Source organism: Pseudonaja textilis, chromosome 1, assembly GCF_049901715.1.
Source record: "Pseudonaja textilis isolate UNSWEBS1 chromosome 1, rPseTex1.2, whole genome shotgun sequence".
NCBI lineage: Eukaryota > Metazoa > Chordata > Lepidosauria > Squamata > Elapidae > Pseudonaja > Pseudonaja textilis.
Genome location: NC_141990.1, coordinates 167,182,165 through 167,199,994, shown reverse-complemented (window position 1 = coordinate 167,199,994; position 17,830 = coordinate 167,182,165). Strand labels below are relative to the sequence as shown.

Sequence of the window (17,830 nt, the reverse complement as noted above, 5' to 3'; positions counted from 1 at the left end):
AATCCGACACCGATGACGAGGAAGAGGAGATCCACCGGCTACAGGCTGAGTGTGGCCGGCGTGACCGGAGGGGACGTAAGTCGGGATTCCACCGCGCCGGCTGCGGCGGCGACCACCCCCGCTCTGAATGCCGTTTCCTCAACGCCATCTGCTGGCATTGCGAGAAGTGGGGGCACATCGCCAAGGTGTGCCGGAACAAGAAAAACTACAGCCCACAACGACGAGGCAGCAGCCCCCGACAACGAGATGGCACCCCCCCCAGAAACCGAGACCGCCAAACCGAGAGCCGATGGAGCCGCGACGGCCGCAACAGATGACTCAGCGAAGCACAGCGGCGCGAAGAAACCCACCAGACGGTCGTCATCGGCCACTCATCGACCATGGACGCCCAAAAAGTACACGTGGAGGTGAGCATCGAAGACCAGCCGTGCGAGATGGAAGTGGACTCCGGGTCCTACCTCTCCATGGTCTCTTGGTGCACAATCAAGCGCCTAGTGCCAACCATCTGCTGCCACGAGCTAGACGACCAAAAACTAATCCTGAAGGACTACCAGGGAAACCGCATCCCTGTGGCCGGCATCGGACACTTTAAAGTCACCTTCAAAAACCACACCGAGGTATTGCCACTCACAGTCATAGACAAAGACCGCCCCAGCTTGCTCGGCCTGCAATGGTTCTCCCCGCTGGGAATAGAAGTGATGGGCATCCACCACACAGATGAGGCTGACTGGGAAGCGACTCTCGTGAGGGACTTCCAGGAGGTCTTCGATGACTCTCTAGGCAAGTACCGAGGGGCCCCTATCTCTTTCAACCTTAACCCTAACGTCGCCCTGATCTGCCTCAAACTGCGGCGAGTGCCATTCGCGCTCAAACCAAAAATCGACGAGCAACTAGACAAGCTCGTCGCGCAAAGGGTTTTAGAGCCAATTGACCATGCCCGCTGGGAGACGCCCATAGTCACCCCCATCAAACCTGATGGCTCCATAAGAATCTGCAGTGACTATAAGGCCACCCTCAACCACGCGCTACAGCAAAGCGCCTACCCCGTCCCAGTAGTACAGCACCTTCTGCACTCACTGGGGGGAGGCCGGGTCTTCACAAAACTCGACCTGGTGCAAGCCTACCAGCAACTGCCGGTCGATGCCGAGACAGCCGAAGCGCAAATGATTGTCACACACCGGGGGGCCTTCCGATGCAACTGACTCCAATTCGGAGTCAGCGTCACCCCAGGAGTCTTCCAAAGCCTCATGGAAAGACTCCTCCAGGGAATAAAAGGAGTGGTCCCCTACTTTGATGACATGCTGGTCCCAGCCGCCAACAAGGAACAATTGGAAACCCGTTTAAGGGCGGTGCTGAAAAAATTCAAAGACACCGGCCTTAAAGTAAAAAAAAAAACAAATGCCAACTCTACACCGAGAGGGTCGAATTCCTGGGGTACCTCCTAGACCAGCACGGAATCCACCCAACCGGAAAGAAACTCAGAGCCATCAAGGAAGCCCCCACACTGACAAACAAGGCGGAACTACAGGTGTTCTTGGGACTGCTTAACTTTTACAATGTTTTCCTACCCGAGAAGGCGACTGTGGCGGAACCCCTGCACCGGCTACTCGATAAAGCAGCCACCTGGACCTGGGGGAACCGGGAGGAGACTGCATTCCAACAGACAAAAAACCTGCTAACATCAGACGCAGTCCTGATCCAGTATAGCGAGACCCTGCCACTAACGGTAACATGCGACGCGTCGCCCTTAGGCATCGGAGCAGTCCTCAGTCATACCCTACCCAACGGGAAGGAAGCACCCATCGCCTTCTTCTCGAGAACACTGACCAGACCGGAGAGAAATTACAGCCAGCTGGACAAAGAAGCCCTCGCCATCGTCTCCGGAGTGAAAAGGTTCCACGAGTACCTTTATGGTAGGACCTTTTCAATCATTACGGACCACAAACCCTTACTCGGAATACTGGCAGGGAACAAGGCCACCCCAAACATCCTGTCACCCCAGATGACAAGGTGGTCCGAGTTCCTTGCCGCTTACTCATATGAACTGTCACACTGACCCGGCAAGAATATCCCGCACGCAGACCCCCCTACCAGACTTAGACGACAACCCAGCACCCACGACAACGACCCTGCAAATAGAGACTCTACCCAGCCCGCTCTTAACCGCGCCAGACATTGCCCAAGAAACAAATAAAGACAAACAGCTGGCGCGGGTATTGAGCTGGGTAGAGCGGGGGTGGCCGGAAAATGAGGGCAGCGAACAGTTCAAAGCCTTCAGGAACCGGCAAACCGAGCTGTTCACACAAAAAGGGTGCATACTCTGGGGAGACTGGGTAGTTATACCAGAGACACTACAGAAAAGGGTACTGGAAATGCTACACGAGGGGCACCCGGGCGTGGTCAAGATGAGAGCCCTGGCCAGAAGTTACGCTTGGTGGCCAGGGATGGACAAGCAAATCGAGACATGGGTCGCCGGGTGCAACAGGTGCAAAGAGACGAGATCCACCCCCCCGCCGCTCCAGTCCTGGAATGGGAAACCCCCAGAGGACCGTGGTCGCGAATACACATAGACTTCGCCGGGCCGACCAAGGGGCATACATTCCTCATCACCGTGGACGCCTACTCCAACTGGCTGGAGGTAAGCACCATGAGGACAACAACAACAGAAGCGGTCATCGATAAGCTTAACAGACTCTTTGCGACACATGGGTTGCCAGATGTCTTAGTGTCGGATAACGGCCCGCAGTTCACGGCACTGGCATTTGAAAGATACCTGGCCGAGCAGGGCATCAGACACGCCCTAACCTCGACGGCTCACCTGGCTGCGAATGGACGGGTGGAATGGATGGTCCAATACACAAAGAAAACCATCCAGAAAATTGAAACCGGCGACATTCAAGAAAAGATAAACAGAATGCTACTCATACAGCATATTACGCCCAGCACGACCACAAACAAAAGCCCAGCAGAACTACTGATGGGCAGGAAATTGAGGTCCCCGCTGGACTGGCTACACCCCACCTACAACCCGGAGAAACCCCCAGATTCCTCCAGCCGGCACCGGGCATTCAACATCGGGGACACAGTCTACGCAAAGAACTTCACGGGAGACCCACTCTGGGTACCCGCACAAATAACACAGGTAACCGGCCCCTGGTCATACAGACTCCAAACCATGGATGGAAGAAGCTGGAAGCGGCACATCGACCAGCTACGGTCTAGGCTAGCCGCCAACACCCCCGACGCCTCGACAACAACAACCACAGAAAGCAGAGAGGGAGGGGGAGCCACAACAACCAAGCAGGGAAACGACAAAAGGCCGGAAACGCCAGCGGGACACCCCAAAACGCAAGCCGAACACCCCCCACCAAAAGATAGCAACGTCCAAATAAACCAACCATACTCACCAGCAGACCTCGAGCTGTCGCAGACGGGAGCTTCACCTGGAAGGTACAGCCAAGCCAGCTCAACCAGCCCAGAAAGACCAGGCGGGAGCAACAGGAACTGCAGCTCGACCGACCCAGGTAGTCCGGGCGGGAGCTGCGGCGACAGGCCCAGCTCACCCTTCCAGGCGGTTCCATCAGAAGGGTTGAGAGCGATGCGGAGCCCGTCTGAACCGGCCGACAAATCACACACAGACTGAGCCACGCAGGTCAACCAGGCAGGTACGGAGCCCCGCCTACCTGCGCGACTACGTCACCACGCTGCGTCGGACGAAACCATGAGGGGAGGGGTGTTCTGTATTAACATTCTTGAAGACTCGCATTCCGATTGGTCCACCCGGACCGCAACGTGATTGGCTGACTGAACTCCTGTGATTGGAGCGCTAAGAATCTACCGCGATTGGCCGAGCCGATCGCGGGAGATTCAAAGTGCTGCCATTGGCCGCCGAACCGCCGGCCAGCTGTATAAAGCCAAGCGGCTCGCAAGCCTATTCTGTTCCATTCCTACACTCACAATAAAGAGCTGAATGTTCACTCCCGAGTCTCGCCTCTCAATGCGAACCGATCTACCCGACATAACACTTACCTTCTACAGGAGTCCCTGTGAATAAAACAGCTGAGGCACAGAAACCATTCTGCAGCACGAATCAGCTATGCTCTAAACAAAGGAAGTGAAGCACAGGAAAGAGCAGGGATGGGTGGGTGGCCCCACATGCTCGTCGCAGCGAACCAGTTCACTGCCAGCTGATCTTCGGAGCAAGGGATTCACCCCGACCTGTCTGAATTGGTATAATATCACCACTGAGTGAAGGACATCACACCAGAGAGCCAGTGGTGATGGATTCAGTGTGAAAGAAATGATAGTCATAAGTTGCTTTAGAAATCTTTGATGATTTAGAAGCATTTATGATATTTTAAATTTGTATAGTTAAAAGGGCACAAGCTACATATTTTTTAAAAAAATGGTAAGGATTTAAGTATAAAACTGGATTATGACCCAGATAACATATATTAGAACTTACTTCAGTTTATAAATGATTCATTGAAAAATCATCTTTTCCCCTCATCTGTTTGTGTTCATGCACAGAATGAGACATAAGGTTACTTTTTGTCAATTTCCACTTTCAGGCATGTCTGACTTTGTGACTCTGCTTGAATCATCTTTCACCCATAATTTTGTTCTGCAAAGTCTAGAGTTTCTATTTCTAAAGCTTTATTGTTCTCTTGGTTACTGAAATATATTTTCACATCCTGCTGACAGTAGCTATGGCAAAGAGTTAAGCATACCAGTTTTCCGAGACTCTCTTTCTGAGCTTTCCCCCCATTATATCCCACACTCAAATTTATGAACCACATTTAGCATTCAGCTGAACAAAACAGAAGAAAAAATATTTCCTTGCTATTAGCACCATTTCCTATTTTCCTTTCAGCAGTTTTGCAAATGCCCAAGCTCTAAATTTGTCTTCTCATATGCTCTCCAAAGCACAGACTTCCTATTTTGCACAGCCACTACTACATTCTACCCAAAACTCATTGGCCATGGATAAAAGAGAGTATCTGTAGCCAAGGATTGAATTGGGGTCCTCAGTTCTCTGTGAGCTTGGTAGCTTTCTTGCAGAAATTTCATTACCAAGCTACACAACATCATCAGGCCCTAGAGCCAATGATGTTACCTCACTTGATAATGAAACATCTGCAAGAAAACCACCAGAAAGCACCAAGGACCCCACACTGGCCATGTTTTAGTGGTAGCACCACTGATTCTTTCCCTGTAGCTTGAATGCAGTTATTTTGGATAGCACCGAACACTGACTTGCAAGGTACTCCTTGAATGAAAAAATCCACTGTGTTAATTCTCAGGCAGTAACTGGAATCCCACTGTTGTCTCTTAAGTTAATGAGGGTGTGTCAAGCTCCTACAGTATCCTCATTCTATAAATGTCTGAGATGACTCAGTGCCTCCTGGTATCTCTTATAATAAGTTTGAGGCAGTGGGGCTTAAACTACAGAAGCTGAGATAGTCTATTAGTTGCAGCTGTTTTCTGCAAAAGAGACTAGAGGTCCTAATAGCTGTAGTATTAGCAAAAAAGGGGTTTCTAGAAATTCTGAGATTCTCAAAGCTGGGGCTTCAGGTAATCCCAAATGATTCAGGGATCATTGGGCAAAAGCAGCAGACATGACCAAAGAGAAACTCAGAAATGCACATTCAGATTTATGAAAGTCTTCAATTTAACAAATGGAACAATTTATTCCTGTCAGAATTCTGCCTAGATTGTAGAAGGTTTAAAGGTTTAAATATCCTAAACAAAAGACCCCCTACAGTATCAGATGTTTTGATCAATTAGAATGGTGGTTTTCTCCAGCTTTTACTCATTTTTCCGGTCTTCGGGAAACAGGAGCAGCCAGTGCGTATAGTATATGCTGATGCTGAGTAATAATATAAAAAGCATCAGCATTATAAAAGAAAATGCCATTGCCAAAATGCAGGTTCTCAAATACTTCAGAAGACAATGACAATGACCCTCAACAGGGTTAAGTATCTTTCTCTGATGTTGACTGTCCCTGAAAAAATAAGCATTAAATCATACCTAATGGTGTTTTCACTTTATTTTTTTCAATAGCAATTTTCTCACTCTTTGGAAGTCTTCTTTATTAATCACATTTTTAACTTGTCCATTCTTGATGTTATTTACCTTTAAAATGCCCAGATATTTGTTTGCTTCATCCTAATGGATCCTGATGGTTTGGCTATTCGGCATTTCAGTTCATGATTTAACTTACTTTTTTGCTATTGTAGCACATTTCTTTAGGCCAAATTCCATCGCTATGCCTATGTTAAAAAATTTTACAGACTTTGTCAATTACTAGATTTTGATTGCTAATTTTCCATAAAGCTTCAGATCACCCACATAAAGCAAATATGAGATATTATTAGCATTTTTGCTGCCTGGTAGCCAAGATTTGTTTTCTTTGAAATCACTGTGAGTAGACTTGTGGCAATGGCAAATAATAAGGGTGACAATGAATCACCCTGGAAGATGCCTCTTCTAATATTGACAACTCCAAATTTTTCATTTCCCACCATCAATTCTGTCTTCTACTGCTTCACTATTTTTCTACGAACATTGTAATGGTTTTACTGACACCAGTTGTTTCCAAACATTGAAGATCCAATTGTATGATAATGAATCAACTCCCTTTTTATAATCAGTTCAGACCATAATGTAAATTGGTTCTTCAGTTTTTGCAGTTCTACAGAATCATTTTATCAATCAGCAGTTGATCTTTCATACCTATACTTTTTCTTTTATATCCTTTCTGTTCTACTGGAAGGATGTTTATTATTTTCAAAATAATCTTGGATGTTGTCATCTATTATGTCTGTAATTTAAACATAGGCAAGCATTTTATTGGCCTATATTTTCCTGGTGATGTCGCTTTCACTAGGTCTTTTTGAATCAGATACAGTTTTCTAGTTATTAACCAATCACTAATGTCTCCTTTATGTAGTACTTCATTACACTGTTTAGCTATAATTAGATGAACCCAAAACCATACAATTGTTTCCTTGAGAATATACTAGGGATTAATCAAGCCCATCCAAATTCACATTGGTGTGCCCACAGTTTGATGGATATTTTTGCCCACTTTCAAGTGGTGTACTAGTTACGACCTTCTAGAGAGAAACTCTGGTAACTGTCAGGCTCTAGATTGGATTACTGCAATGTGTTGTTCTTGAATCTGCCCTTGAAGACTTTTGATATTGCGGTTAATATAGAAAATAATAGACTGCTGAGAGCAGAGGGATGGTTCTGTAATGTTGTGCTTATATATAGGAACTGCAGTGGCTTCCAGTGAGTTTCTGAATACAATATGGCATTAGCCATATTGGCAAACTGGCACTAGCCTGTTTAGCTTACAGGGTATGGAAATAGGATATCTACAGGACTATCTCTTCCAAGTTGACCCTGTCCAGCCTATCACTAGTACAGAAAGAGAAGGTGGTGGTGCCTGAAACAGTTTCCAATTACTATTCTGACCTAATGGAACAAGGGGGTGATTCAAATGGCCCCATTTTAGTTATTTTATAGAAAGCTGTTAAGACTTGCCTTTCTTTCACGCTTTGGGAAATAGACTTCTGTGTTTTGCATGCCACTAGTACAATAGTATGAGCTTTTAATTTGGTTTTATTAATGTGGTCACATGGTTTTTATTATCTTTCATATTACAAGTTATGAATATCACAGCATTTTATAATTTAGTTATTCATTAGTAACTAAAGGCTATATAACCTGCTTCAAAGTCAACAAACTTTGTTTCTAATAAAGAGCATTATACTGGAAGCTGAAGCTAGCCCACCCTTACTCAACTAGTACCCAAAAGCCAGAACTGGTACATATATACTTGTTTCCTCTTTGCCTTCATATATTCAGTCTATTGGTGACACCAATGTGGTGTCTATATGGGTGGATGGATACTGATTCTGGCCTAAATTTGACTGAGGGTTGACTATGGTCTGTTCCCCTCTTTTTGATTTGGAAATGACATTGAAAGGCAGGGTGAAGAGATGCAGCCAAGGGAACAGTCAGATAAAAAGCATCTTGCAGCAGAAGGTAGGCAGAGCAAGTGACTCAGAAGGAGCCTTCCTAGTTTCTTAGACTGTAAAGGCAACAGGAATGAGAGGGGAGAAATGTACTTTAAGGAATCCTTGATGCTCTCTGAGCTTGGTTATTTTCTTGCATATGTTTCATTACCCAAACACTAATATATTGCCTAGTTTCGGTAATGAAACATCTAGAAGAAAACAATCATGTTCAGAGAGCACTAAGGACCCCTCATTTCAAACCTGAGTTGCACATATTCTCCTTTAATGTACTTTCAGACATGCAAGATTCTATTAATATAACCTTATAATAAGGTAGAGTTAGCTTATCGACCAAATTTCCTCTCTAGTTCTACCTCACAATTTCCAAGTATTAAGTGTAGTTCACAGATGTAGATGGTGTCAGGGTGAACTAAAATTATATTCTCCCCCATTCAGACAGTTCCTAAATTTAATAGTGATTACAAGTCTCACAGATACATTCCAATGGTAATTCTTATATTGTATTATGCCAAGTTTTCAAGTTGGTATAAATTTTTGCCCCTCTTTTGTAACCTATGATTGCTTTTTCTAAGACAAGCATTTATTCTTCCTATGCATCTAAAATCTGTTTTCTTTCTTCATAATTCTACCTTAGAATGGCTATCTGATCAAACGCAAAGTTCTAAATATATGTTTATATAGTCAGATGGGAGAATAGGTTGCAATTGGTAATGATTTTTTTTCTTACAAATATGAGAAAATTGTGGGTTTTTTTAATATTGCCTTATACATTTCTTTTTATCATTATTATTATTAATGACTTCATTTTGTTTGAATTCAATGCTTCAGTTCCTTTAGGTAAACTAATAGATTATGTATGCGATATTTGCCTGGCCCTGATTGAATTCATCTGGTGACTCGGAATGTAGTTCATATATTCATGTAATTGTCAGGAGGCAAACTGAAATTCTGAACTGCTAAAGGATTGGATATCACAATCATTTTACATTGCCTGGGACTTGAAGTTAGCTTTTTTTGTTACAGTTTTTCTTTCTATCCACAGTTAGGCTAAAATCCTTTTAATTATATTGTTGTCAACCCTGATTGAACAAAAATCCTCAAAATCTGTGGTCTGGTTTTTATTTGTCTTTGGTGTGTGTGGGATTTGCAATGAAGGTGTTATGTCCTGAGGACTCTAGGAGTTCTCACTCAGGTCCATTCACTTTGCGGGGGCGTTCTCCCCTTTACCCATTGGTTGGTTCTCCCCAGCAGCCAGCTATAAAAGCAGGCTGCGGGGTCCGACCAGTTGCTGATCGCTGCGAGCCAGTTCCAGGCGTGGCAAGCACGGTCAGCCCTTTATTGTTATAATAAAGTATTGTTGCACTCATGCTCTGGTTCAGCCTCTCTTTTCCCCAACTTAACAGAAGGCATAGTGCAAAGAATTGTCTTAATACACAAATCTAGCTCTCTTTTGCTATGCTCTGTTCAGAAATTAGATCTTACTGTGGAACTTGATAGTTTTGCCTTGCAATTAAGTTGAGGTTAGTTTGCCAACAGGCCATACAATCAAATACAACACAGTCCGTTTTACATGGGCCTATGTTTATAAGGCTGTGGGCCATGTAATCTCATAATTGTTCTGCAGAAGAGTTCTCAAGGAGTTCTGATGCACCTGAGAAATTGCCAGCAGGGGCAACTTGTTATTCCATCAAGCATGATGTCTGAAAATGAAGACACTGATTCATAATAACAGAAACTGCCTTGATAAAAAATTGTGTGAAGTGTGAAATCATGATCAGATGTGCTTGCTTCAAGGGTTGCAAAATTTCCAGGCAGGAAGAATGTCCATGTAAGGAAATGTATGACTGTAGTAAAGATTATTAAACATGACTGGTGCACATTTGTAAGGTGTCACATCCAAATATATTACTCAGGATTTTACTGCCTGTTCTGCATGGCAGATTTTCATTTTGGCAGATTTTTGTCAGGATTTTTAATAAAATATCCAGATATAATCCACTTGATTATTTTGGGGTAGGGGTTGTTTATTTTGCAAAATGTCACTTGGTTATTCCAAGAATCAACCAAAAGAAGAAGCCATTTCCTAACCAAACTGCTAGGAGACTTACAACATTTGCACTGTGAAAAGCTCAACAAAGACACAATCTGTATTTTTACAAAAAAAATCAGATTTTTTGGGTTTCTTTTACTCCTTGAGGAAGGATGAAAGCTTGTTTCCCCATCTCACTCCCATGGATCAGTTAGTTAAGAGTGAAAAATTGAAATTGCTCTTGTCAGAGTCTATAGCAAAATGCTTTCACATCCCTATGTATCACAGTTAGATGAATACAGGAAATGTGGAGGCTCAATGGTATCCTCTCTATTGTGCTATGAAATAAGTCATTGTTTTATTTAAAACATTAACATCTGCTATGCACATGGGAGCACTTTGTTATATTCCATGTGCATAGAACTTGTCCTGTCTAACAAGGCCTCCTTCAATCGTCACAAAATTATTGTTTCTTCCTCCTCATATAATCCCTACATTTGAACAGATGTAAAAAAGGAATATGGGATCCAAAAATATCACTGTGAATTGAATTAATTTAATAGCAATAGCACTTAGACTTTTGTACCACTCCATAGTGTTTTACAGCCCTCTCTAAGTGGTTTACAATGGCAGCATACTGCTCCCAATAATCTGGATTCTCATTTTACCCACCTCAGAAGGATGGGAGGCTGAGTCAACTTTGAACTGGTCAGGATCCAACTCCTGACATTAGGCAGAGTCAGCCTGCAATACTGCAATATAACCACCGTGCCACCACAGTTAAGTTTAAATTTACAGAAAACAGGAAATGTAAATCTTGGCCGGCTAACTTTTTTTTTGTCTTTTTGTTTGTGTGTATGGCTCAAGCTCAACATTAATTCGGAGGTGATACCAATTATGCCATGCCATAGCCCTTTCAACAAACCTTCTGCAAGTATTGGCAAGATTTGTTAGGTGACTGATAAAGGAGGGAAGAGAAGTCAGATGGGCAAACACAGTAGTCTGACAAAGGCTTGTAGGAAAAGACATGAGGTCACATCTAATAATCAGATCATTTCTACCAATCCCGCTGACACAGTGGACAGACTTAGACTTAGAATAACTTTAATGTCATTTTTATGTACACTAATTGGCATACATTAAAATGAAATTTCCTTGCATACAGCTTTCAAAGGGTCACCACCTCTAATATACACTACATAAACATGACTAAATAAATAACATACAAAATTATGCATATACTCACATATATTATATGACATGGAGAAACAGCACAGTCTACTTCGGATGTATACATGTACATGGCGAGAGAAACGAATCTTGTGTGTTTACCAGAAGGACGGCATAGGGAACAAAGCTATTACAGAATCTGGTAATCCTGCTGGAAATACTTCGAAATCTCTTCCCAGAGGGGAGCAACAGAAACAGACCATGAAGTGGGTGTGTGGGGTCTCTAACAATGCTTTGAGCACTAAGCACATAGTGCTTATAAGCAGTATCCTGAATGACAGGAAGCGAGCTTCCTATAATCTTTTTGGTTTTTCTTACCACTCTCTGAATGGACTTTCTCTCTGAGGCGCTTATTCTCTCTGATGATTGTTCTTAACATATATCAAGAAGCTAGTTTAATGTGCAGTTGAAAAATAGTTCTTTAAGGAGAAAGAACTCAGAGTAAATAGGACTCTACCATTTTCCAGATATCCTGAATGATGTAAGGATTAGTCTAACAATTTATAGGTGATCTTCATCTGACAACCTCAATTGGCAACTCAGTCACTAAGCAAAGTGTGAAACCATGTGCTTACTATCTTACTTCAGCTGTCCTTTGCTTTACAGACCTGTGAAGGTTGTCAATTGGCCGTAAAGTTACTTTGTTATCACTGTCATAACTGCCTGCAAACAGTCATTAAATGAGGCCATCACTAGACAAGGACTACCTGTATAATGAAGCCTAAAAAGAACTCTAATTAACACTTGATGTACTGTATGTGTCATATGTGATGGTCTTCAAACTGAAATAAAATTGTAAAAAGAAAAAAAGAAACCCCAGCTAGCCCAGTATGCTGTATGTGTTTATTTACCTAATTGTGGCTTATGAAGAAGTGAAGCTAAGAGAAAAATTGCATTTGTTGAATGAATTCAGACATGAACCAGCTGAAAGTAAATATACTAAAATATTACTGATATGTTCCTTCTTTTTTTCAGTGATCGTCCATCTATTGGAACTGCTGATCGCATCCAGAAGTTACGGAAAGAGTATCATCAGGCAAGGAGAGAAGGTGTACCTTTATATGATGAAGAGGAAGGTAGATCAGATTATGATCAGCATTGGGTAAGCTTTTAAAAAATTATCAATCCAAAGCTTGATGGCTAAACATTATATTCAAGCATTGTTTTAACCATATTCAACTAGATTAATGGCAAGACACCAGATACAATGAAAAAATTAATAATTTTACCAAGCACCTCCTGTGGGTATATGTGAGGATTTTTTTCCCTCTTTCCTTTTGTTATCCTTACATTATTACATGCAGTCATGAAAACAAATAATAGCATTTGATTTCTTTTTTTCTTGAACTTTGATCAATGCTGTCCCCTCTCTACTCTGACTTGTGATTCTGAGAAATTCTCAAAAGCTTTTAGAATCAAAATATAATTATGCTTTTGATTGGCTTCTGAAGGTACCAGGTAGCATTTCTGTGTAAATCTGTTCCGTGTTCTGCTCCCTCTGCTTCCCTCTGAATTTAATGCATGCATTAAATTCTTCCAAGAGTCTGGAAACCATCTTCTTATCATGAGATCTTGGATTAGTAATTACTGACATTGTTGATATTAATTTAATCTAACCTTTATATTCACTTAACAATGAAAATTTTAAACACCATATCTTTATATCACCTCCTTGTGTTCTACAGATTACCTCACAAATATATTGCCCAAGATGAAACGGATTTAGGATTAAGATAGTGCCAACTATTCACAAAGCAGTAATTTGATATAAAGGTGGAGACTGTGGGGAAGCCAAGATAATCCAGGGGTGCTTAACCCAGTATAATTTTTTGTCTACATTTTATTCATTTTTAGTTCCATTGCAAGAAGTACATCATAACAACTTTGCTGGTCACATAATTAACTAGGGAATACGGGATCAGTCACATGATGTCTCCATACCAAATTGCCAATGAAATTTGAGTGGATTTGGAGAGGGAGGAACAACTGCAAATTCTTGTGCAATGTTTGAAGGCATTATTTTATTTAGTTTATTTAGCATAATGAGAACTTCTTAGGAACAGGAGGAAATGGGATTAAGAGAGGATTGATTAAGTTTATGGAAAAAAAAGAAACAAATCAAATGCCTAATTTGCAGTTGTGAATTATTAATAGGTTTTTCTTGTTCATGTATGAATTGATTCTTTTTAAATGAGAGTCTAAAAGGATACTCAAACAAATTGTTTACATTTTCTTGACTTATTTGTTTACTTATGATTTTGTGTGTGTGTATGTGTGTGTGATGATGCATTAAACACAGGGCGATGGCTCTGTGTACTTTAAGATAACACGTTGCCCTGAAGAGTGCAATAAAGAGACTGAGAAACTGTCGTCCCATTTGGCTTCTGAGCACGGCTGGTGTTCATGTTATTCTTCACTTTAAGTTGCAAAAGATTTGTTCTTCGTTTATGATTGAGTCTTCCTTGTAATTACACCAAATCCATTTCATTTTGGATCAGGGAGAATACATGGTACTTCCAGGTTTTAATTCAGTGCCCATAGGAATTCTGAGATGTCCTCTACACAAATTGGTTTAAATAATATTTCAGTAAATCAACCTACTTGACCAAAAACATCCAATTTTAGTGCACAGCTTTGCTTGGATTGTTTTTTTCTAATGAAATCCTATAAAGAACAAGTACACATTCCCAAGACAGATGGTGAAAAACAGTTGATATCTTGATCAGGTCAGTGGTACTTTCAGAGCTGCCTAGAATTCTCATTTCTGATCAAATCTTGAAGGGCTTTATTACCTTTTTGAGTATGGCCCCATTGAGTCTCTGAAGCTTCACACAAAAGGCCCTTCTTGGTAATCACTTTTAAGCTGATTCTATTAGGTGTAATGCCCTAAGATTACTGATTCCCAAAGCTCTTATGTTTCCTGTGAGAGGAGGGGTAGTTAATCAAAGCGCACAAGATGCCTTTAAAGCTCTCAAACTGATTAATATCAGAAGCCTTCAGATTGTTTCATTTCTCATTCAAAGGCACATGTTCTAACAATTCTATAGATTTCACACTGGAGGAAAGAGACGTACAACTTTAATGGCAAGGGGTGGTTTTTGGTTTTTTTACAAATGAGTGTTTCTGGAACCCTGCTCTTTCCTGCATAGGTTTGTGAAGAATGTTGGATAGTACCTTGTAAATCTCTATCAGACTAGAGTTTTTTCATTGAAAAGCAGATTTCTCACACCAACAAGCAAAACAAGAAACCTAAAACAGGATACATAAAGTAATGGAAGCATATCTTTGTGAGCAACTCACCTTTAGAGTTTCATATCTATATCATCCAGAGTTTTTATAGCCTTGGAAATTATCTGTATGAGGAGAGGAGTATATGAAGAGAAATATTTAGAACTTTCTCCTTCACCTTCCTGTCATTGGGTCCTTGTTTGCTATAAGAGGAATTATGGGAAGGAGTCCCATAATTGAGATTAAATTGAAAACATATTGGAGCTTGCATATGAACAGGCACATCTCAAGAGACAGGAGAAAATCCTGCTGTTTTTTCCTGACCTCCATATGTGACATATATGTATATTGTGTGTGTTTGTGTATATATAGAGAGATCTTTCAATTATTCCTGTTACCTAAGCTACAGTTAACTTTATACTATTTTCCTAATAGATATCAGATGCTGTAATTACATTCACTATCTAACATAATATTCAATCTGGTTTTCATCTAACACCAACAGCAACCTCAAAACTGTGATGTACTTATACATTTTACTGTTGAAATACAATATGTATAATTTATAAAATATATAAAAATAAAATACCATAAAAAGGGTATTAGGTTACCTCATAAAAACAATTTGAATATCTAGAATAGCATAGGATCTTGATTAAGTCAACCAACCATTGCCTTTTTTGGGTGACCTGGAATCTTCACAGTTCTTAGCAGACGTTAATCAAATCAGTTATTATCTTGTTCTAAATTAATATTGGTTAACTGTAGGCTCCTTAGCTTTATCCTAAACTAGTTGTTGATGTTTTTTTCTTTCCCCTCCATGCCCAATTGATTTATTTATTGTTGTATGTATGTGGCTTATTTAAGGAAGTTTCCTTAGAAAGTAAACATAGTATGCTTACATAGAGATCTTAATGATAAAACCTGAAGAGATTTCAGTATTGTATTCAGCCGTTATTCCATTATCAGTGTTATTCTGATAAACTGGAGCCCCCAGGATTGAGGTAGAAGAAACCTTAGCGAATAACATAAAGAATAGCAATAGTACTTAGACTTACATTCTGCTTCATAGTACTTTACAGCCCTCTCTAATCAGTTTTACAGAATCAGTATATTGCCCCCAACAATCTGGGTCCTCATTTTACCCACCTTGGAAGGATGGAAGGCTGAGTCAACCTTAAGCCTGATGACATTCGATCTGTCAAATTGCAGGCAGCCGGCAGCCAGAAAAGTAGTAGCCTGAAGTACTGCACTCTAACCACTCTACTGCACTCTAACTGCGCCACTATGGCTTTAATAAATGATAACATTGTAATTTAATCATTAAAATGGCAATCCATCAACATCCAATTAGAAATCAACAGCAGCATTGTTCAGAGTAACACCCACCTCAACCACAAGGTGCCTCAAATGCCAAAAGCAGCCTAGTCAGAGAGTCTATGATCTTTTTTAAAAAAACGTTTCAAATACTTTAAAAAAAACACATCATAGCATGTTCCAAATTGCATGTTATGACAGAATGAAGTATATACAGAAATGGATGCATTTAATTCTGGGCATCCAGACTGAAGAATTATTCTCATCCAGCCTTTAAGATAGAGGTGGTATTGAGCAGGTTCTGACCATTTCTAGAGACCTGGAAGCAGAAATTTTGAGTAGTTCCGAGAACTGGCAAATACCATCTATGACTGACCCCACCCCCATCTACTCTCTGCCTTCCAAGTCCCAGCTGATCAGCTGAGTCTTCTTTTGTTGCCCTGCACAGGAGAACGAAGCTGGAAAGCAGGTTAGTAGGGTAGGGTGGGAATGAAGATTTTACAGTATCCTTCCCCTGGAGTGGGGTGGGAATGAAGATTTTACAAAATCCTTCCCCTGCGATGCCCACCAAGTCACACCCACCAAGCCACACCACACCCATCAAGCCATGCCCTCAGAACCGACAGTAAAAAAAATTGAATCCCACCACTGCTTTAAGAGTATCAGAAGGCCATTTGGAATTGAAGGCCATCCTTGGATTTCAGTGGGAAAGAGAAGTTGGGCATCATCAGCATACAGATGGCATTGAATACCTAGGGCTATACTGGTAAGGATTTGATCTAAGCACCTTGAAGCCAAATTTTCTATTAAATGTTCTGCATTTCCTCCTATTAACTTAGACACAAACAAATGGAAAATGACAGGAAATTGAAGATAGCTTGAGACCTTGGTATAAAAAAGAGGAGTTTATTATTCTTTCTCAGAATTTTTTTTGTAAGTGAACTTATGAAGATAAACTGAAGCTGTTAAGTAATCTACCCACTGAACTAGACATATACATGCCTCCTCCTAGATAAATGTGCCTTTCAGAAACTGGTAGGTGCCTTTGAGTTGAGCCCAGTTCCTCATGACTTCATCCATACAGCTTTTGGGAAGTGGTTTGCCAAGGATGCCTCTGGCAATTTTTTTTTCAATGTGTCAAGCAGGGTCACCTAGGGAAGGGGTGTCAATAACAGCAGGAAGTTGGGTATGAGCAGTACAAATATTGCCTCTTTTTATTTGTGTGCAATGTTTATGTGGTGCGTGCTAAAAAGGGGGAGTGGCTTTGATTGCCTAATCATGCCCACCATTTTGGTGACATTTACCTCCTCCTAAAACCTGCTAATTATAGCCCTAGAATTATTCATTTAACCAGGACAGATCCTGCTTAGCATTTGAGATCAAAGTTGGTTAGATGCTGTCTGCTTCCTTTTCCTTTTTGGTTGGATTTCAAATTTTTATAAAGGCATATTTTTGGTTAGCGTCACCAACTCTATGCATTCTCATTTTTACTGGAAGCACTGATTCTCCACATGTGCATGTGTACACATCCACAATGTAACTTGGAATTAGTAATCTTTGCACATTGGTATGGATTGTTTAACAGATCTCATATAGAGATTTAGTTACTTTATAATCTTAGCTGTGTCCTTTGGTGTGGCATTAATTTCCTCCCTGTTGCTTATCTTTTGGTCTTCAAGAGCTGCATAAAACACAGTAATTGTGCAGTTCTTCACTGGTAAGATGGATGCAGACTGCATGATAATTTCCTTTTATAATATCTTGTTTATATCCAGTCTCATAACTCTTTTTTTCAGCTGTTTTGCAAATCAGATTCAAATCTTGATAAATACCACCTTAAGAAATAATTATGCCCTTGTTATTTGACTTTCCTTGAGCTATTTGTGTCCTTAAACTGATATCGTCCAGCAGGAAAATACGGCCTCTCAATAGATTTTGACAAATACTTTTGCAGCACACTGAGTTTTGTTAGTATCCA

The 17,830-nt window shown here is 41.2% G+C and overlaps 1 protein-coding gene across 4 annotated transcripts in view; it reads left to right on the top strand.

Annotated features, from left to right (window-relative positions):
* PARD3B (par-3 family cell polarity regulator beta) overlaps nt 1-17,830 on the top strand; it is an 897,218-nt gene that overhangs the window by 767,237 nt on the left and 112,151 nt on the right. For all 4 annotated transcript variants that reach the window (XM_087913651.1, XM_026707819.2, XM_026707818.2 and 1 more), the window contains one exon: nt 12,283-12,409. In XM_087913651.1, coding sequence (XP_087769777.1) covers nt 12,283-12,409 — 127 coding nt within the window. The remainder of the gene's footprint in view (nt 1-12,282; nt 12,410-17,830) is intronic.